Source organism: Phaseolus vulgaris, chromosome 1 (genome assembly GCF_051622355.1).
Source record: "Phaseolus vulgaris cultivar YP4 chromosome 1, ASM5162235v1, whole genome shotgun sequence".
NCBI lineage: Eukaryota > Viridiplantae > Streptophyta > Magnoliopsida > Fabales > Fabaceae > Phaseolus > Phaseolus vulgaris.
Genome location: NC_143498.1, coordinates 51,773,051 through 51,792,823, shown reverse-complemented (window position 1 = coordinate 51,792,823; position 19,773 = coordinate 51,773,051). Strand labels below are relative to the sequence as shown.

Here is a 19,773-nt window from a genome sequence, read left to right as displayed (position 1 = left end):
TAAATATCTTTACATTAATATTGATAGAGAAGATATATAGTTGAGAAAGAAAGAGTACGGATCAAGAATATAACATTCAAATGTTTTTCTTTAAAAAAAAAATTGTTTTGAATGTTTATTATATCTGAAGAATAATAATAGTGACATTTATTTCAAAAAAATTAAATTCTTTTGCATAAAAATAAAAATATTTATTTAATTTTGATATATTTCCTTTTGTAATAATTAAAAAAACTCAGATTAAAAAATTTCTATTTTATTTAAATATCTCCTTTTCATTTTTCGATTATATTTTTGCAAGAAAAAAAATGATTTAGGATTTATAATTTGTCCTTTTAAATTGAAATGGGTCATCTCCTTGGAGTAATAATGGTGACCATGACAGGATAAAAAGAGAATACAGCAAATCAAATAAAACAAAAAAAATGGAAATGCGAGGTATCGATCCCCGTACCTCTCGCATGCTAAGCGAGCGCTCTACCATCTGAGCTACATCCCCATATGTTTATTCTTTAACATATTAACTTAATATATCATTATATACAATTTCTATTCACTTACCTATTATTATTTTGCCAGTTTTCTTAAGTATTGTTTCAGGTATTATTTTTATACAATCAACCTTTTTGCTATACAATATTTTAGGTATGGATAAATATTAGTAACTATTATGTTATTTTATTTACCCTTTTTGCTATACAATATCTTATCATGTGCTTACTTACCCAATCAAATTTTACACACTTCATGTCTGGTTATTTTCAATTCTAACTTAGTTAATGCTTTTAGGATGTTTAAATTTTTTTGTGTCCATTCTAAACAAAGTTAGTCTTGGTGTTCCTTCGTTGATTATTTGCATGTCACTCTTTGATTCAAAATATGATAATAGTAAATATATTTTTGTGTCCATTCTAAACAAAGTTAGTCTTCCTAGATTATTTGCATCTCACTATTTGATTCAAAAACATGATGATGGTAAATATATTATAATTTCATTTACAGATATAATAAATATATTTAGAGTGGAATTCATTTTATTTGAGTAGCGCCACTGATAATCTGAAACAGCAGTGTATCGATTCACCCTTTTTTGTAATGTTATTATGATTGAATGGAACAAAAATAAATAAATATATGGATTTTTTTTTAAAAAATAATAAAATAAACATATTACAATCCAATAATAAATAATTTTTTAGTGAGTCTAGTGGCTTGTGGGCATACTCTTCTTCAGTCACACTAGCTTTTGTTATGACAAAAATTACATCAATGGGCTCCATGGACCTAGATCTAAATGGGCATATTTTCTTTTGCACTCCATAGAATTATTTGGGAAACGTTTTATGCATTCAGAAATAGGTTTTCCAGGTATTTTTTAAATTTAAGAAAGTCCAATCTTTTTCTTACACTATAAAATCACTTTGACACATTTTATTCATTCCACGATAGGCTTTTTACATTACATAAAGTCCATTTGGAACGAAGTGAGGTGCTAAAAAAATTTAGGGGGTGTGAAATGTTAAGCCCATAACTAACTCTATCTATAGAGACCCATGTGGCTAAACGGGCTGCCCACGGGCCTTCGCACATATATACAAGTCTACCTTGAGAGACCGTGAAGAGAGGAGGAATAATAAGCGGTTGTAGAAATCATGGACCAAATTCATCAATCACCACAGAAAAACTGAAATTTTATCAGCTTATAAAGGAGATGGAAGTGGGGGGTAGGTTCAGTCATTTTATATTTAAATAAAATTGAAATATACTGCAATTTCGTACCATCAATACCTCCAAATCATAACTACAGAAACAAACTTCTAGAAATGAGAAACCAAGCCATCTCTTGGTAATGGACTATTTGATGTACTGGGAAAGCCATTTGAAACCTTCCCCATAGCCCATTTTCTTCACAATACTGCACATGAACACCTCCATGGCACGAACATTTGAGTCGGTCAAATTTACCTTACCTTTGCCTGTGGTGAAGTTAGTCAGGCCCAGATGGTAACGCAGCTCTTCTTCTGAGGCAGCATATGGAATATCAATTTTGTTCCCAAGGACAAGGAAAGGGACACTGACTAAAGATTCATCAGAGAGTAGAGCATCCAGCTCTTTTTTTGACTCAGCAAATCTTTCCTTGTCATACGCATCAACCAAGTACACCACTGCATCTACCTGTATTAAAGAAGGATGCAACTTGATCATCATCACAAAATAAATAGACAATACAATAAAAGATCTCGGGCAAGAAAAAATGATTCCTAGTTAAAAAAAAATGTCACAAAACACCAAATCCGAAACTGCTTCAGAAACAGATATGTATGATTAGCTCATTCTCTAAAGTGAAAAAGGCGACATCAGCAAGCTATTACCCGTCATTTCTGCAACTACACATGAATCAAATGAGGTAACAAACATAATAAAATAGTAAGCATAAATTCTTTGGTTCAGCAGTAATCATATCATGAAACACATATTAATCTTTTAGAAAATTCTGCAGCAATGGTGTGTATGGTAGGTGAGAAATTAGAAGGGAGAGGGTGGATGGAAATAAGGTGGAAATAATTTTAAAAGTAGTAAGACTCACTGTATTATTTCTCACTTATTTCCACTCGTCTCTACCCATCATTTCTCTATCTGTCTTCATACCTTTCACTTCCACTTCATTCCTCACTAATTCTCTTTTTTTTAGTTCCCTCTACCTTATTTCTCTCCTCTACACCAAACAGAGCCTAAAAGTATAGTTTATACTTTACAATTAATCTCTGTTCCGCCAATGACAGTACGGAACACTCGGATATTTTTATCCTGGGTAACAGCTAGAAGCAGTTCACATATTCTAAGTCAAACACCTCGTGCAGCTTTGTTCCTGCAACCACTATCAACACATATTAGCATGTCTAGCCATGTTAACAAATATAATTTATTATGTGAGATAGGCTGCAAGAATCCCGCAATGTTGTTTGGCTCTGTTTAAGATCAAATCATGTCTAGCCAACCATGTAAACAAGACAGAAAACAAATTGCATTGGGGAACAAGGCCAAGATCTTAATATATCTAGAGACGGCCTAGCGACATCCAGTCATATGTTTTCACCCATTGTGTGATTAAGACAATTTCAGACTTTAGAATTGCCCGAAACTATACATCAACAACAAATTCTTATTCCACTAATTGAGATTAACTATAAGGATCACATGACTAATTCGACTTGGTTAAAAACCAACCTTGATGAATATTATCCCACTTTCAACAAAACTATGTTGAGGGAAAAAAGAAAGAGACCTGGGCATAGTAATCTTTCCACACTCTTCGAGCAATCTGATGACCCCCTAGATCAAAAGCTTTGAACTTGATCTTTCCAATACTCAACTCCTCTGACGTAGGATACTGGGTAGGTTGATGCTGGACTAATCTCTGCAAAACCAATTCTCATAATAAAAAAACATCACAGCAAGACCATGGAAATTCAAGAAGCTACAGACTGAGAAGTACACACATGCTATTCATTCAATATTCGATGTCAAGAGAAAGCAATAAACCAAAGCATGTCAACACCGTAGCCAATTGTGCATAGAGAAAGGTAATGTTAGGAAGCTCAGCACTTTAACAAGTTTATGTCAACGTCTCTTGCTAAAACAAGGAAAGGCTCCCACATGGGGCAAACATACAAATCCAACAACACTAAAGAAAAGTTGTAAACTCCCCTCTCCCCACAGCAAATCCATCAACACTAGAGTATCTTTCAGAAAGACATAAAAAACCATAATAACCTTGTTTTCTTTAAACTTTTTCAACTACCCAGATCATTTTCCCAGTAAAGATTAAAACCAGTGTGAAAATAGGAAAAGTAAATAAGGGCATAGATCCACCGCTATTGAGGAAAACACATAAAATCCAAAAGAAAAAACAATACTACACATATCGGTAACGATTGGAATGAAAAAGGGGAAAATGGATGAAAAGAAGAGGAACCTCATCTTTGAGCATGTGGAGCAGGGTGGTTTTGCCAGCGTTATCGAGGCCCAGGAATAAGATCTTGGCCTCCTTCTGCCACAGGCCAAGCGACGCTAGAATCCCATAAAACCAATCCACCAAAAACATTGCCTTTTTATCTGCGAATTACCTCAATTGCTAGCACCAATAAATTTCGATCTCCGCGTACTGAATCAGAAATTGAAGTTTTGTTTTGAGTAGAAAGACCTAACCCCAAAACCAGAGGAGAGAGGAAGTGCTTGGTTGCATTTCGATTCGGACTCTATTTGTTTGCAAAATATTAGTTGTAACATACAATATTTTCGCTACTTCTTTTTTTACTAAACTAAAATTTAATTTGCTTTTTCATTTGTTTATAGATTTATTTTGGTATTTAAAATTTAAATTAAATTTAATATTGTCTTTTGAAACGGTGATTGTTTCTGCCTCTGAGATACCATTTTGATTTTTTTTACTCATTTAAAACGCAAAAATCCTGTTTTATTATATTTAATTATAATCCCAGGGTAATATCTGAATATAAAAGCATCATCGTAAACATGATGTGTATAATTTTAAAGAAGAGTCACATGAATAATAAAAAATTGAAACACCTAATATCAGAATATTTTAATTACTTGTGATATTCACTTTTCAATACAATTAAAAAGGTACCATAAATATACGTTAGTCATCTTAATACGTGAGACTGAATTACTACTAGCTCACGTGATTTATTTAGTTTTTAAACCTTCTCAAATTTTATTTTAATCTTTAACTTAAATTAACAAATCCATGCTTATTTGTATTATATACATTATTATTATTAGAATGATTTTATCTTACTTTTATTTATTTTATCAATGTGATGTTACTGTTTCACTTTTCATAATAATAGTTTTTAATTATATATTATTATTATTATTATTATTATTATTATTGTTAGTCGACCAACATAACAAATATATATTTATTCGATTATGCATATACATTCTGTAGAAAATATTCTATATTTAACTAAAACCAAACATATTTGTGTCGATAAAATTCATCAAGGAATCACACTGTATTTAACTAAAATAATATTAAATAATTCTATTTAATATTAACATTTAATTTATGAGTAAAGTCTTTTTGATAATTAAAATTACTAATTTTATTATTATGATTAACTCACATTTAATTAAGATGGATTTTTCTTATATTCATTTTATAAAATTATATGTATACAAATTTTATTAATTTTTTACTGTTTGATACATTCGTCTATATTATTTAGGTTATTACTAAAGGCTGTGTATCTCATTTTAATTGATTCGTGACTCAAAATACATACTATTTTCTAAGTTGGATTATATTACTACCTAGGTATTATTTTCTAAACAATTTATAATTAAATATAGCATCAAGTACTAACTATTTTGTAGAAATTATCGTAAGTTAGTATTGTAACTAATTAAACTAACTTTCTTAACTCGAGCTAATTACGAAAATTACGAAACAATCACTAATTGCATTTCTTGATTAGTTCCACCTATCAAACACAATTATCAACGTTTTAAGATCAAACTTAAAAAATCAAATTTCCTCCAATATTTCCAAATCCCAAACCTTACATTACGTGCATCTAAAACAAAAATCAAATAAAGGAAAAATAACGAAGAATTGAACAAGGCAAAACCTCAATATACTTCTTCTCTGTCCAACTAGTTCATGGAAGAAAACGCAAAAAAATAGTAGAAAATCGCTTTCTTTGAGAATTGGAGAGACGAAGAAAGAAAAATTGAAGAAGGATCAACCACAAAAATGGACATGGAATATGCGTTTGTACATAAACTAAATTCAAGTTTACCAAGCTTACCTCCCCCCTTAAATTAACTAAATTCAAAACTAAAAACATTATTCCCCTACTACACTAAACCGATCAGTTCACCTCCATCCTACATAAATACATTTAGTTACATCTTAAACATATATAACATTTAAATTACACTTTTAATTTTATTTACACATTTATATTAACATCTAGACACAAGTAATATATGACAATTTTTTTTTATTGAAAATGACCAAACACGTGGAACATTATTAATTCAATTGAAACATAATTTGTTGGAGATCTCACATCGACTACACATAAGGACATTTCATTGTATATAAGTGGGATGCAAACCTCATCCTATGAGCTGGTTTTATAAGGTTGAGTTAGGCTTAAAGCTCACTTCTTAACATAATTCTAAAGTACTTTTTAAAATTTGATGTTTAAACTCTAAAATAAACAAAAAAAAAAAGAGTAAGATCTTCTTAATACATTTCAAGAATCAAACAAAGGTTTTTCTTACTTTAACTGAGTTGAAACTATCTAAATGGATTGAGAGAGGTTATGAGAAAGACAATCATTGGTCAAACTTAATTATCTTAATAATGATTGTCAAATTTGTTGATAAAATATTGAGTGGATGTCTATCTACAAAAGATTTTTTGGCGTTCAAGTTAATAAAAGCATAACTAGACAAATATTTTATAAGTGTTTAGTGAGTAAGTAAAGTATACTGAATGAGTACTTCCTAGATAATCAAGCTATATTTTTAGGTATTACTGTAAAAAAAAAAAGATCTTAGACAGTGATTTTTAGACGACAATTTTAAAATCGATGTTTATGAGTACGTTGTCTATACTTTTGAATTATAGACGCCAACTAAAAATCGTAGTCTATCAAAATCGTTGCTTATATATTACATCAAATAAGATACAAATAAAGGTATATTCGAAAATGTTTAAAAGAACCATCGTCTATATCTTTTTATGAGTATCTAAATTTTGATGTATGGTCCAATCATAGGCGTTGGTCATGTTTAAGATTGTAATCTATATAAACGAAAGTTTACGAAAGTTGGATCCATAACCGGCTCAAACAACATCAAATATTTACATAAAAAAGAAAAATTAAGAGTGGAAGAAAAAGAGTAAAGTTAGGAAAAGAAAAGGGTTAAACATTACCTTATAATAATACTAAAATCCTTGGAGATTGTGAGTTAAGATAAGATTATGAATTTTGAAGTTTAGTGAAGAAAAGTTTGAAAGTTGCTAACGAGGTTAAGGCAAACTAAAAGATGTCAAAATAGTATCACTTGTTTGTAATAAGAAAGTGTAAAACTGTAAGAATTAAGAATAGTTAAAGGTAGAAAATGCCAATTTTAGTAAGATTAAGTAATGATTTTATCCAAATTTTTGAAAGTGAGTAACGATATATTTGAAAATCTCTAACCAGGTAGTACAAAATCAAAATTGAATTCTGAACAAACACAAACTGATATTCTCAAGTCATTGTATTCCCCAATTTTTGAGAAACGAACCCATCTTCTCAACTTCAACACTGGGATGTTGTTAAGATAAACTATTTTTAGGATCCTTGCAGTTTTTTTAATCATAGATTTCCTGCTATTGTTTCGAATTTATGGAATTTGCCTTACTAATTTAACGTTGGATAAACTCTAATGAAGTCCCATTCTAAATTTCAACTTTTTTATTTATTTAAGTTATTGAGTTTATACTTATCGCTTTCCTTGACATTAATATATACTTTGAAATTGCAACTGTAAAATGAAACTTGAATTATTTATACATAATAACCATTTAAACCATGAATGTAGTAGTTTAGGTTACTTTTTGAGATTTTTTTTGCTTTTTTTTATTCAGTCTCTCATATTTTTATTTTCTTTTTTAATTTTATATTATTTTTCATGTAATAAAAAAAGAGAGTAGATAATTTGGATGACAATTATACAAATAGAAGGGATTAAGGGAGAAATAAGTAGGGATGAAGTTTGATGTCTACCTATATGATAAAATTTTCTATTATGCAATTATTCTTCTAGCCTTAGTTAAAATTAAAACTGAAAAATAATCAATTGTTTAATTTTCCGTCAAAAGCTAGCTAATTGACCATGCTAGTTAGAATCATCTGAGAACGTGATCTTACTTACCATTTGTATTTGTTTAATCCACATTTGTCGTTTCTCACCACCAACCTCTACCAATGTAAACAACGACACTAATAAAGAAAAAAAAAACTTAATTTTGATATCTGAAACCTAAATAATTGTATAATTTATTGAATTAAATAAATTTAGTATAATTATTAGTATTAAGATGAATTTTTCGTATTAGTTTACATATCTAGATTGTCGTTTGTATTCACAAGGACCTTTCGATAAATTTTCAACAATTTAGGTTGTGTTCGGCTTCTGATGTGGTTAATGACGAAGATTTTGATTGGTGTTATGAGTGGAATTTAGAGACATAGGAACTCTTTGACCTTCGACAGGGGCGTGGTAGATGCATTCGCACTGGTACAGATAAATGTTTGGTCTTGAATTTTTGCAAAGTCCTGTTGTAATTCTTTTACATACCTTAACTGGGTTTTGAACCCAGTGGATTGTATGAGGTTGGTTATTTAATGTTTTCTTGAGTTTGGTTTGGTTGTTCCTTATTTAAGTTCGAAGTGTTCCTTGGTAGAAGGTTGGTAAGACGTTAGCTCTTTATGTATAAGGGTTAAAAGTGATTCCATCTACTCATTTTTTATGGCTGATAAAAAAAAATTTACCTAATACAAAAATTCATTTTACTTTTAACTATATTTAAAAATTAAAAAATATTTGATGAGTATAACACAGTATTAATTATTCATATATTTTAAAAAATAATAATATAATACAAACCAATCACCACTTATTTATATAACATTTTAAAAACAACGAAAACCAGAAGTCCAAACCTTGACCAGGCCAACAGATTCTATCAAATGTTACTGCCAACTTCGCCCCAAACCATGAACCAATCCTACGGTATGGTTGAATGGATAAGAACCAAACTCATGCTATTTATCTTGAATTGAGATTAAACTTAGTGATTTTAAATTTTTGGAAAGATAAAAACAAAAAATATTTAAAGAAATTAAAATCAAATATCGAATATTTTATAAAAAAAATAAACAATTGTTTTAAAATTTATAGAAATAAAGACCAAAGAATAAATGTTATAAAGATGATTAAAAAATATATGTAAAATAAAAAACTGAGAAAAAATACAGTAAACGAAACGAGTAATGAAATAAAATTACAAAAGTCGTTATTAATTGATTTGTAATGATGGTTAGTGTGGAGTAGTATAAATAAAGTCCTTCTTTGGTAGTGCTGTCACTCACAGATTGTTTTGTTCTTTGTTGTTGAGTTGGTGAAAGTTTGAAATGAGTGAAGAATCTAGAAACGAACGTAGGGTCCTGGTGGCCGTGGACGAAAGCGATGAGAGCATGTACGCTCTTTCTTGGAGTCTCAAGAACATCATTTTCCAGAATTCCACTGATAACCTTGTCCTTCTATACGTCAAGCCCCATCATGGAACTTATGCAAGTGCCGCAGACAGATTGGATGATCCTGAAGCTCCAGGTATTCTTTCCTTTTATAATCATTAGTCACCAATTATTGGTTTTTAGGGTAATTAGATTTCTTAACTTTGATATTAATACCTAATTATCTCCTATTCAGGGCAATTTTGTTGCTCTTATTAGTCTTGTTCTCAATCAAGATTGTTATAATTCTTGTGTTTCGTTAATTTCAGTGTTTTCTGCTGAGGTAAGGGCAGCCATCCGCAAGTATAGTCAAGATGTAGCCGATTGCGTGATAGAGAAATCTAAGAGATTGTGTAAAAATCTCCAAAACGTATGTTGCTTCCTTCTTTTGAGATTGGATTCAAGAATTACCCATCTTATCATCATCATCAGCATACCCTTTTTCCTGTTAGTTCTTGATTTAATTCTTGTTCACTTACATAGGTAAAGGTGGAGACACACATAGGGAGTGGAGACCCGAGGGAAGTGATCTGTGAGATGACTGAGAAGTTGAATGCTGATTTGCTAGTCATGGGTAGCCACGGCCATGGACTTATAAAGAGGTAAAGTGCTAAAATAGATAACCTATAGTTCTTTAAAAATTTGCTTAGTTTTGTCAGAAGATGAAATTAGTATATTTCAGAGTCCCATTGTTTGTTTCATTTTGTGTTTCCCTATGCATGTTTGAATAGTACAGTAAAGTGTGGTTTCTTTTTTTGAATTTCAGTATTTTTCTTGGAAGTGTAAGCAATCACTGCTCCCAGAAGGTGAAGTGCCCAGTTCTGATTGTGAAGAAGCCAAAACCATGTGCAGGTGCTGAGAAGTGATATGTCAGTTTTGTTCTTTTTAAGAGTAGCTTTTGTAGGAAGATCTTGTCATGTGGTTGATTCATGTAAAGGCTTTTGTTTCATGTCTTGAACAGAAATATCTTTGAGAATTGTGATTGCTTAGAGTCTCAATTTGGATAAATGGATAAATTCGGACCGGTTTTATCGGTGTGTGATTGGTGAATCCAAATTTGATTTACTTTGAGCTAGAAAGTTGTTCACGTAACTTCGAAAATTTCAATAAGCATAATAACTCGTTTTTCAGGTATTATACTCACAAAAACGACGCCGACTTACATTTTGCCAAGAATTTTCTGGAGCAATGATGTGTCGTTTTTTCCCCTTATTATAAAGCATAATTTCAAAAACAAAATATATTTCCCAGACATCTAAAAGCCCTAATTAGTTTGTTTGTACAGTTTCAATATTGAAAACAAAAATGAAGGAACTATGAACGTGTAAATTAAAATAGCCCTTTTGAGGAATCAATACATGTAGTCTCAATTAATACTATTTTTGTTGTTTTTAAAATTCATGCATTATTTATGTGAAACTTATATTTTAGATACATAAATTCTCTACCTTTTATATTCGATAAATGTTTAATGGTCTTCAAGCAACCTGAATTTTAGGAGTAGAATCTATGTTATTGTGACAAATAAATCAAAAGTATATATACTAACGAACGAAAGTGTTATGATTGTTATCTTCTACTGTGGGTTTTAAGACTAGTTTTTTTTTTAAATATTTCTGAAAAAGAGCTGAGTTATAATTTTTTTCAGCTAAAATTTAGGGGACATTTAATACAAGGAGATTTGCAGTTCTTTCAAGATAGGTATTGTAAATATGTTCATGTTTGGCTTATTTTTTAAAACAAAATTATCAAAAATTTCATTTTCTAGAAAGTGAGTTTTAGTCACTAAATACAGTTATAGATTTCTTTTAAAAAGCACCAAAAAAATAACGAGAAAAGGCGAGTAAATGATTAGTTTTTAGAAGTATAAACACAATAGTTTTCTGAAAGTATTGTTATTTATTACCTAAACAAATCCAAGAAGTTAGTTTCTGAAAGAAGATTTTTCTTAAAAATATAAAAATGAGTATGTTAATAAAAAGTGTAAACAGCAATCCTTTGCTGTAATTCCTGGGTTTACTTGACATAAAACTCTAGGATTTTTCTTCATGCACCCCACAATTTCTTGGTACATATTATAATTTTTAAAATAACCATTTTGCCTTCTTTAAAGTGATTTGATTTCGGATTACTGATTCTTGAACTTTTATTCGGAATACGCAATTGAATAAAATATTGGAAACAAAGTTTTTGGAATGAACTTTCAAAATATATTTTGGAACGTATAACATCTTATGGAATGCGTTTTTTTGAAATAAGCTTTCCAGAACGACCTTCTTTTCACAATCGTTCTCTCTTTTTCTTCGGATGGAGGGCAATTTAGTCATTTCACTCAACTTTGGGGTTGCAAGTTGAAACATGGGGAATGCAGGAAGTAAAATCCGAAGCCGAAACCCTATGGTAGGCCCATAGGACCCGTTGGAGAGTTCATGAGTTCAGCTGCAGCATGAGCATCTTCATCGTCTTCGTAGAGTCCTGAAGCTGAAAGGTGGGGTTCTGTTTCTTTTCTTCTCCTCACAGAAGTGTTAGTTTCCCTGTTTGCATTGTTCTGTCATACACAAGGGCTACAGCATGACATGTTTACTACGAAAATCTCTTAGGACTAAGGCCTTGTCCCCGTTTCTGCACAAACTCGTCGGAAACTCGTCCGAGTCTCATCACACTCTGGCCTCCACATGCTGGTTTTGGTGTCACCAATCGTCACATTCCCTTCCACAAAAAACCAATCCTTGCTTCTCTTCAAATTCGATCCCAAGTTCCCGCTTCTCTAACGCGCTTCTCCAAATTCGTTTTTGGGTCTCTGAGGCCGCCGCCACCGAGCCCTCAACCTCTGATGGGCTCACGGTCCAAAAAATTCTGGCCAATAATTGGAACATTCTGGACGAAAACGACGGCGATTGGAAGAGTCATGCCGCCGCTGTAGCTCAATCTATTAATTTGATCAAACGCCGCTTACAGGTAAATACCCTGTTTTCTCTTTAATTAAACGTGCTTTTTTTAATCATTGCTTAGTAAGTTATTAAGTAGTTAATTACTAATTAGTACTGATTGGTGTTTGTTTTAGTGGCATTAGTGTAATTGTTCTGATTTCCAGATTTTTTTCTTGCGTTTGTTAGAGCTTGATCGTGTGTGTTGTGGTGGCAGTGGGAAAAATTGAAGGTGAGGTTGGATATGTTATCATTCCAGCTGGGTAAGGAAGACCTTTGGGATGATCCGGTGCGCGCAGGTAAAATAAGCCGAGAACATGGTTCGCTCCTGGGGAAAATGAAAGAAGTAAATGCATTGGAACAAGAGTTACTTGAGCATATTGACATGATAAAGCTTGCCCGCGAAGAGAATGATGCGGATTTGGAATCGGTGGGGACTCGCTTCATCTTATCCTAGGCATGTATTCGCCTTTTTTTTATAGTCTTATACATACAAAAGGGTGTGATGCTTAATAATCTGACCCTTATGTTCCTTTGATTTGGTGTTCAAAGTAGAGTGAAGATGAGGAGAATAACACAACTAAAAATTTAAGCCGGTGAGGATTTGGTAATTTATTGTCACAAGAAAGAAAATTTAAGTAGACACTGAAATGTTTGAAAATCTTTAGGGCTCAACGTATTATGTGGTAGATATAATTTGTAGGAAACATATATTGATGTTGAACACTAATTTGTTCTCTTTCAATGTTTGTAGAGAGGAGTTAGATTGATCATTTCTTTCTAGTACATGCAGATTTATATATTCATGCATTGAATATTTCCCTTTTCAGGAATCATTGAAAGTTTTGCTTAACATGAGAAGAGATGCAAAAGAGAAAGAGCTAGAGGCGTTGCTTGCTGGGGAGCAAGATTCTTGTTCTTGCTACATTGAGGTTGTTGTCATAGACATTTAAAAGTTTTTATTACGGCGTTTCTGGTTTTATCACTATTCATGCCCAAGCCATCAATCTAGGTCTAAAAACATGATGTTGGTATCCTGCACTAGTATATCTTAACAATTTTTTCCCTCGTGCTTCGTTAGAAAGAAGTGAACTTGGCCTATGTTATGTATGCGTATATGCCTTTTTAAGCTTACTATTATATAATTATATAGGTTCAAGCTGGGGCTGGGGGTACGGAGAGCATGGACTGGGCATCAATGGTCATGCAGATGTATAAGTCATGGGCACAGCGGCGTGGATATAAAGTAACTTTAATGGATGAAATGCCTGGTGAGATTGCAGGAATCAAGGTTCTTCTTCACACCATTTCAGAATTATTTACTTTAAAATTATTTTGCAATTTTCCACAAAAGTCTTGCATGCATGGCCCATGGCTACCTACCTCTAATGTGATTACTGTTTCTGATTTTCAACTGTCAAGTTCTATGTTGCTTAATTTGCATAGCATTTAAACTTCAAGCAAGATCACCAATAGGATTCCATTTCCTTTTGTAGCCTAGTTCAACATAGATTTTGCCTTTGACACTTATTCCCTTATGTTATATTTTCTTTTGAAGGGAACTGCTAGTTTCTGAATATATGGGTCTATTTGCTTTTTCAGCGAGCTACCATTAAAGTAGATGGTGAGTTTGCATTTGGATATGTCAAAGCAGAAATAGGAGTGCACAGGCTGGTGCGCATATCACCTTTTGACAGCAATAAGCGACGACATACTTCATTTGCTGCTGTGGCAGTGATTCCAATCCTAGGTGATGGATCTACCCATGTACAGATTAATGAATCTGATCTTAGAATTGAACGATTTCGGGCTGGTGGTCCTGGTGGCCAGCATGCTAACACAACCGATAGTGCTGTAAGAATAGTTCATATTCCTACAGGAGTTACTGCAACTTGTCAGAACGAAAGGTAAGAAATATGTGTACATATTCACACATTGATTGTGTTGTGTTTTGTGAATTTCGAGTATTACAAAAGGCATATAGTCCCACACTGCCTAGATGACATACTCTCAAAGGGTTTATATACCAAGACAAAGTGGGTAGCAAAGGAGGTGGGCCTCGTGTGCATGAAGTTGTGAGCCTCATTTGGGCTTTTTGTGCACGGTTCAGTTGAAATCCTGCCATTTCCCCAGCACGGGCAATAAGGAGGTCTAGGTTTTTCTACCACTTGGTTTATTATTTATTTTCTCTTTTGCCTTTGGTTAATATAAATTTTATATCCTATCCAGATTTCCTTAGTTTTTGGCCTTGTGAATGTTGGATCCGAGGTTTACTGGATCCTTTGGTTTCCCGTTCCATGAATGTTGCCTCCCCTTCCCTGCAATGTGCCTCCACTATCTAAGCAACGTTCCTCCAAAACTTTAGTACCCTAGGCAATCATGGGAGTTTGTGACCGTGTAGAGTCTCCAATTCCTATAAATAGATGTCTCTCTTCTTCTTCAAAACACACATTTACTTAACTATAGCTAAAAACTAAACTTACAATGTAAAGAACAGATATGTACAATTGAGACATGATTTGATAAAGCAGTTGCTAAAGAGTGAAACATTCCATTGATTATATTAAGTCAGAACAAAATCTAGTAGATCCTTTGACGAAAACCCTACAGAGAAAGATGATTTTATAAACATCAAGGGGAACGAGACTCAAGGCTCTGGTAAACAAACAAGTGATGGAAACCCAAGATTTTTTATTGATATGGGTAAAAACTAGTCACTTGTTAGTTTTACTAGCACTAAAATTGATTTGAAATCAAATTTGTCCATTTCTGTAGTGTGTGAAAGTGCTTGATGTCATTGAGATGGTAAACTTTGTACTTAATTCTATGTGGTATAAGGAATTTGAACTTCTAAAAACTTTTTAATGATTTTCATATCCCTTATGGGTGATGTGTGATTTGCAGTATACACTTGATGAAATCACCTATATGAACGTCAAATGGGTCCTCTTGCATGAGATTTTGGCAAGATTTGTAGAACACTCATGAATACTAGGCATGTACATGGTGTAGTAAGCGCAACATAGCGATAACACTGGAAGTGATTAATTAATCGCTAGCACACACTAAGTGTTTTTCGTTCATATAGCTTGTTATACCAACTATATTGTGGGTTAAGTTTCTAAATCTAGGACAAGTTCATATAACTTGTTATACCAGTTTCGATACATTACCTCTTATACGAGATCCAAAATTTTCTTCTTTCTCTTACCTTTTGCAATATATGGGGAATTGTTGTGAATTTTGAGTATTACAAAAGATATATAGTCCTACATTGCCTAGATTACACACACTCAAAGGGTTTATATTAGGTAGCAAAGGAGGTGATCCTCGTATTCATGAAGTTGTGGGCCTCATTTGAGGTTTCTATGCACGATTTAGTTCAATTCCCGGCGATTCCCTCCTTCCCCATGCAATAAGAAGGTCAAGGTTCTTTTTACCACTTGGTTTATTTGTTTTTTTTCTTTTTTGCCTCTGGCTATATAAATTTTAAAGCCTATTTGGATTTCCTTAATTTTTGACTTTGTGAACGTTGGAACCTAGGTTTATGGGATCCTTTGCTTCCAAGTTCCATGAACGTTGCCTCACCTTTCTCTGCAATGTGCCTCCACTATCTACTCAATGTTCCTCCAAAACTCCCATAACCTAGGTGATTATGGGAGTTTGTGACCGTGTAGGTCAAGTCTTCAATTCCTACAAAAAGTGCCTCTCCTCTCCTCCAAAATACACCTTCACTCACTCTCCTCTCTTCTTCTATCTGGTGTTCTTTGCTCTTGAGAACTTGCTTGCTGGTTCTGTGCTCCTTGGTACCACCCGAGAAGTTCCTATTGTACTCTGAGGGGCTTGCACGACACAGATAAATCCTTAAGGGTAGTGCTCGTCCATGCCTCAGGAAATGATCTTGTTTGTATTCTCAATCAACCATTTATTATGTTGTGTTCTTAGGTTTTGATTTTGGGTATTATTTGAAAACAGATCGCAGCATCAGAATAAGGCTTCAGCTATGGCTGTGCTTCAGTCAAGGTTAGACCAACTGGAGATGGCACGCCAGGCTAAGTTCAATGCACAACATACAGAGTCTCTCACTGACATAACATGGGGCAGTCAGATTCGTAGTTATGTTCTCCATGTAGGTTTGAGATTGTACATGTCTCTCCCTCCCATTTTTTAGCAGTCTGACATGATCTAGGCATTTTACCTTAATTTTAATAATAACTAATATTATTTTATGTATGATGCAGCCTTACCGTATGGTGAAAGATCTTAGAACAAACTATGAGGTTTCAGATCCTGACTCCGTCCTTGAGGGTGATCTAGACGGATTCATCTTGAGCTATCTATCAGCTTCTTTGGATAAAGAGGATGATGCTTAAATCAATCAAATTCTCAGCCTATGGCAATATTTTGCATATTCAGTGCTGAAATGCATTTTCAGAGTCTGAGGTTAAGTCATTTCTCATCAAGGTTTATATCAGAATATAAGGAAGCATTTTTGGCTTCCTATGGTATATGTGCCGCGACAAATACATATCACTAAATTATATATATGTGGAAGTATGAAGCTTGATATTTTTTGGCTTGCGGAGTCGGAATAACTTCCCATTACCTTTGATGCAGGCAAACCATGATTATTGTTCTTTTAAGATTCGTTTATATACACATGACACTAGTAGAAGGAACGTGAGATTTGTATCCTTTTTATCTCCTGGGAATAAAGGATGATTTTTTTACTAGAATTTGCGTTTATCTCTTGCTACACTAATGAGTCTAACAGTATATATCAACGTTAACGGCAAGTACCTTTTGTTCTTTTAATCTCAGTTGGAGAAGTTATTTTCGACAAATTTGTAACAAATCTACGATATTCTTTTTCATTCCTTTCGATGTTTCGATATTTTAAGTTGCAATATTCTTTTTGCTAATCCCGACTTAAGAAATTGCAATCTTGAACAAACTTCGTGACTGACATATCGATCCTATGGTATGCTTCATTATGGAAGTGGGAATTGATTGAAAGAAAAGAATGAAGGTAAACAGCTTTTGTGACAGAATGTAACATGTGGGTGACATTCAATAAAAAAATTAAAATTAAAATAAATAAATTTAGAGGCTAAAAGTGAAATAGTTTTAATGATAGCGTGATAGAAAAGAATGATACGTAAGGATAATTGTGAGGTTAATGTAATTAGACTGAAAATTTTAATTTAATATTACATAAAATTTATACAGATCCCGTTAAATATAGAAAACAAGACTTATATATATTGTTTAGTGCTTTTTACATTAATGTTATCCTAATAATTAAGATTATATAATTGAAGTTGTCCGAAACCAACGTACACATTGCTGAATTCATTACATGAAATTTTAATGCCTAATGCAAGCCCATTTTAAACAATGTAGTTGGGCCGATTAGACAACCCATAATCATTAACGTTGTGCACTTTCGAATTTGGCTTCTCTCTTGCTAGCAATAATTTTACCTGAACCTCAAACCAAGAATCTATTGTTAAGATTCTTCCCTCTCTTGGAAGGTTTCATTTGAAGGCCTCTTTAATTTATCATTGTTTATACTTTACACTAATTTCTAAATAATTCCTTACATTTCGTTTTCCGTTACTGCCATGCCATGGCTTTCCAGAAGAAGAAAGTTCGATTTCTAACCATTGTGACTGCCATCGTTGCTTTTAGCGTCACAGGTATCCAATTTTTCATTTCCTATTCAATCTATTCTATTTTTTTTTTCTTACAATTGATTTACCTTTTCTTCATCTTTCTCTGAAACCATTTGACATTGATGTTATCTAATTATAGACATCAACGAGATTAAAAAATGTGGCAGACATCAATGAGATTAAAAAATATAGCAGATATCAATGATTTAACTCTTGCATCTCTACTTTGTTTGATTGCGTAGAAAATAAAGGAAGAAAAACAGCAAAAAAATTCGGTTCCTTTTTTTTTAATTTCATGTCAAATTACTCGTAATCTTGCATCAGGCACGATTGGACAGTGAATGTTTATTGCTTACTTCATACTAATTATTCGTGAAGAATTTGACAATGATCTTAATTTGGGAGAGTTTGCATAATTAGTTTTTATTTTTCTACAAATATTGATTGTGAAGTACTACAAGAGTCTATAATCAGAATTCTATTAATCAAAGTAATATTTTAATATCAAGTTTTAACTGATAAATATTGTTTTTACTGATAAATAATTCTGCACCAATTGTCTGGGACTATCATGATTGTTCACATAATAGTTACACAGCGTAGAATATTTCTTGTGTGATGTGCATGTTTTAATTTTATTATGTGATCATTAATGTGGTGGATTCTGCTTCCTCTGGAGTGATAAAGATACAATTAATATGCAATCTCCATTGTTAACTATAAAATGAATGATTAGAATATTTGAAGACATTCTTGTTTTGATCTTGAACTTGTTCCTTATCACTAACACATTCTTGTTGCTCATTATTCCGTGCTCCTTCTTTTAGCCAAAAAATGCAAGCAACTTGTTGGTGAGAGTGCATCATCCCATACTGGGAAGTTCGCACTCTTAAATTGCTTTGACATGAATTCTGGAACATTAGCATGTAGTGTGAAGGAAGGTGTGAAGCTGTACATGAACAATATCAGAGCTGCTCGTGTTGAAGGAGCAAGGCAAGAAGCAACGCAATCTGCCCTTGTTGATGTTGTGAAGCAGGGAATGACAGAAAGTGCTTCAGTGAAATATGCCAAAAAAGAAGGTGAAAAGGCAGCAAAATTGGCTTCTCGTAAAGCCAAAGTCACTATGGGTCCTATCATGTCTTCAGGATGGGATTTTTTTGAATCTGTGTACTATGGTGGTACTTTGACTGAGGGGTTCTTTAGGGGAAGTGGCACTTTGTTTGGAACTTATGCTGGAGGCTTTCTTGGGGAGCAAAGGCTTGGGAGACTTGGTTACCTTGTTGGAAGTCAGATGGGTAGCTGGTTTGGAGGTAAACTAGGGCTAATGCTATATGATGTCGTTAATGGACTGCATTTCTTGTTGCATTCTGTTCAAACACTATAGAGAAAACTTTAAGTAACTTTAGCTAACTAACCAACTAGAAGATTAATTATGATGTAAAGTTTTCAATGTTTGAATCTACTTTCTACTGTATAACTCCAAAACATCTAAAAGATTCTAAGTGAAATGAAAGTTGTAAGTTACAACATTGTTATTTTCTTCCATTTTGGATGTATATGCAAGTCTACAACAATGTTTATAAATTGGATTTTCTTCAACATTTATGCTCCAATGCTATGTTTGGAAACATGCATAATTTTTATTATCGGAATGTTGTTACCTTTCTGATCTGTCTTACAAGAAAATTATGAAATAAAAATTAATTTTAAAGATAAAAAATATTTAGTTGCTATAGTGATTAAATTATATATTATTTTAGAGACTAAACAATTTGTTGATTTCTAAATTAATTTCTATTATTGTTAAATAGTTATTTTAGAAACTAAACAATTTGTTGATTTCTA

At 32.6% G+C, this 19,773-nt stretch overlaps 4 protein-coding genes across 11 annotated transcripts; 3 read left to right on the top strand and 1 right to left on the bottom strand.

The window, feature by feature from the left end:
- Positions 1-1,720: 1,720 nt before the first annotated feature.
- Positions 1,721-4,324, bottom strand: LOC137814919 (small COPII coat GTPase SAR1A). Its single transcript, XM_068617869.2, has 3 exons — positions 3,977-4,324; positions 3,287-3,418; positions 1,721-2,175 (listed from the first exon to the last, which is right to left on the bottom strand). Exons 1-3 carry the CDS (start codon positions 4,103-4,105, stop codon positions 1,855-1,857), a joined length of 582 nt encoding a protein of 193 aa, XP_068473970.1. The 5' UTR covers positions 4,106-4,324; the 3' UTR covers positions 1,721-1,854.
- Positions 4,325-9,120: 4,796 nt separating this feature from the next.
- Positions 9,121-10,355, top strand: LOC137814920 (universal stress protein A-like protein). Its single transcript, XM_068617870.2, has 4 exons — positions 9,121-9,423; positions 9,596-9,696; positions 9,810-9,928; positions 10,093-10,355. Exons 1-4 carry the CDS (start codon positions 9,225-9,227, stop codon positions 10,190-10,192), a joined length of 519 nt encoding a protein of 172 aa, XP_068473971.1. The 5' UTR covers positions 9,121-9,224; the 3' UTR covers positions 10,193-10,355.
- A 1,413-nt stretch (positions 10,356-11,768) lies between these two features.
- On the top strand, positions 11,769-16,989 carry LOC137814908 (Peptide chain release factor 2). 8 transcript variants are annotated; one of them, XR_011081695.2, is made up of 7 exons: positions 11,769-12,284; positions 12,471-12,683; positions 13,084-13,185; positions 13,407-13,544; positions 13,856-14,402; positions 16,229-16,382; positions 16,495-16,912. XR_011081695.2 is itself a non-coding variant. In XM_068617847.2 (7 exons), the coding sequence occupies exons 1-7, from the start codon at positions 11,898-11,900 to the stop codon at positions 16,624-16,626; spliced, it is 1,431 nt and encodes a 476-aa protein (XP_068473948.1). In that variant the 5' UTR covers positions 11,771-11,897; the 3' UTR covers positions 16,627-16,989. The 8 variants fall into 8 exon arrangements, 6 of the variants coding, with proteins under 6 accessions (XP_068473949.1, XP_068473950.1, XP_068473948.1 ...); XR_011081696.2 differs by lacking the exons at positions 16,229-16,382; positions 16,495-16,912 and adding exons at positions 15,565-15,676; positions 15,797-15,935 and having other exon boundaries at positions 13,856-14,160; XM_068617847.2 differs by having other exon boundaries at positions 11,771-12,284; positions 13,856-14,160; positions 16,495-16,989.
- A 766-nt stretch (positions 16,990-17,755) lies between these two features.
- Positions 17,756-19,451, top strand: LOC137814909 (uncharacterized). The gene is made up of 2 exons (XM_068617850.2): positions 17,756-17,952; positions 18,756-19,451. The coding sequence occupies exons 1-2, from the start codon at positions 17,883-17,885 to the stop codon at positions 19,310-19,312; spliced, it is 627 nt and encodes a 208-aa protein (XP_068473951.1). The 5' UTR covers positions 17,756-17,882; the 3' UTR covers positions 19,313-19,451.
- The last annotated feature ends 322 nt before the right edge of the window (positions 19,452-19,773 follow it).

Excerpts from the sequence above, each read along its gene's own strand:
- LOC137814919 (XM_068617869.2), bottom strand. The coding sequence starts at position 4,105 with ATGTTTTTGGTGGATTGGTTTTATGGGATTCTAGCGTCGCTTGGCCTG. Across the intron at positions 3,419-3,976 it reads TCCACATGCTCAAAGATGAG|AGATTAGTCCAGCATCAACC; the intron begins GTTCCTCTTCTT and ends TTGGTTTTGCAG. Across the intron at positions 2,176-3,286 it reads GGAAAGATTACTATGCCCAG|GTAGATGCAGTGGTGTACTT; the intron begins GTCTCTTTCTTT and ends TCTTTAATACAG.
- LOC137814920 (XM_068617870.2), top strand. The coding sequence starts at position 9,225 with ATGAGTGAAGAATCTAGAAACGAACGTAGGGTCCTGGTGGCCGTGGAC. Across the intron at positions 9,697-9,809 it reads TGTGTAAAAATCTCCAAAAC|GTAAAGGTGGAGACACACAT; the intron begins GTATGTTGCTTC and ends TCACTTACATAG. Across the intron at positions 9,929-10,092 it reads GGCCATGGACTTATAAAGAG|TATTTTTCTTGGAAGTGTAA; the intron begins GTAAAGTGCTAA and ends TTTGAATTTCAG.
- LOC137814908 (XM_068617847.2), top strand. The coding sequence starts at position 11,898 with ATGACATGTTTACTACGAAAATCTCTTAGGACTAAGGCCTTGTCCCCG. Across the intron at positions 13,186-13,406 it reads CTTGTTCTTGCTACATTGAG|GTTCAAGCTGGGGCTGGGGG; the intron begins GTTGTTGTCATA and ends ATAATTATATAG. Across the intron at positions 16,383-16,494 it reads TTCGTAGTTATGTTCTCCAT|CCTTACCGTATGGTGAAAGA; the intron begins GTAGGTTTGAGA and ends TGTATGATGCAG.
- LOC137814909 (XM_068617850.2), top strand. The coding sequence starts at position 17,883 with ATGGCTTTCCAGAAGAAGAAAGTTCGATTTCTAACCATTGTGACTGCC. Across the intron at positions 17,953-18,755 it reads CGTTGCTTTTAGCGTCACAG|CCAAAAAATGCAAGCAACTT; the intron begins GTATCCAATTTT and ends TCCTTCTTTTAG.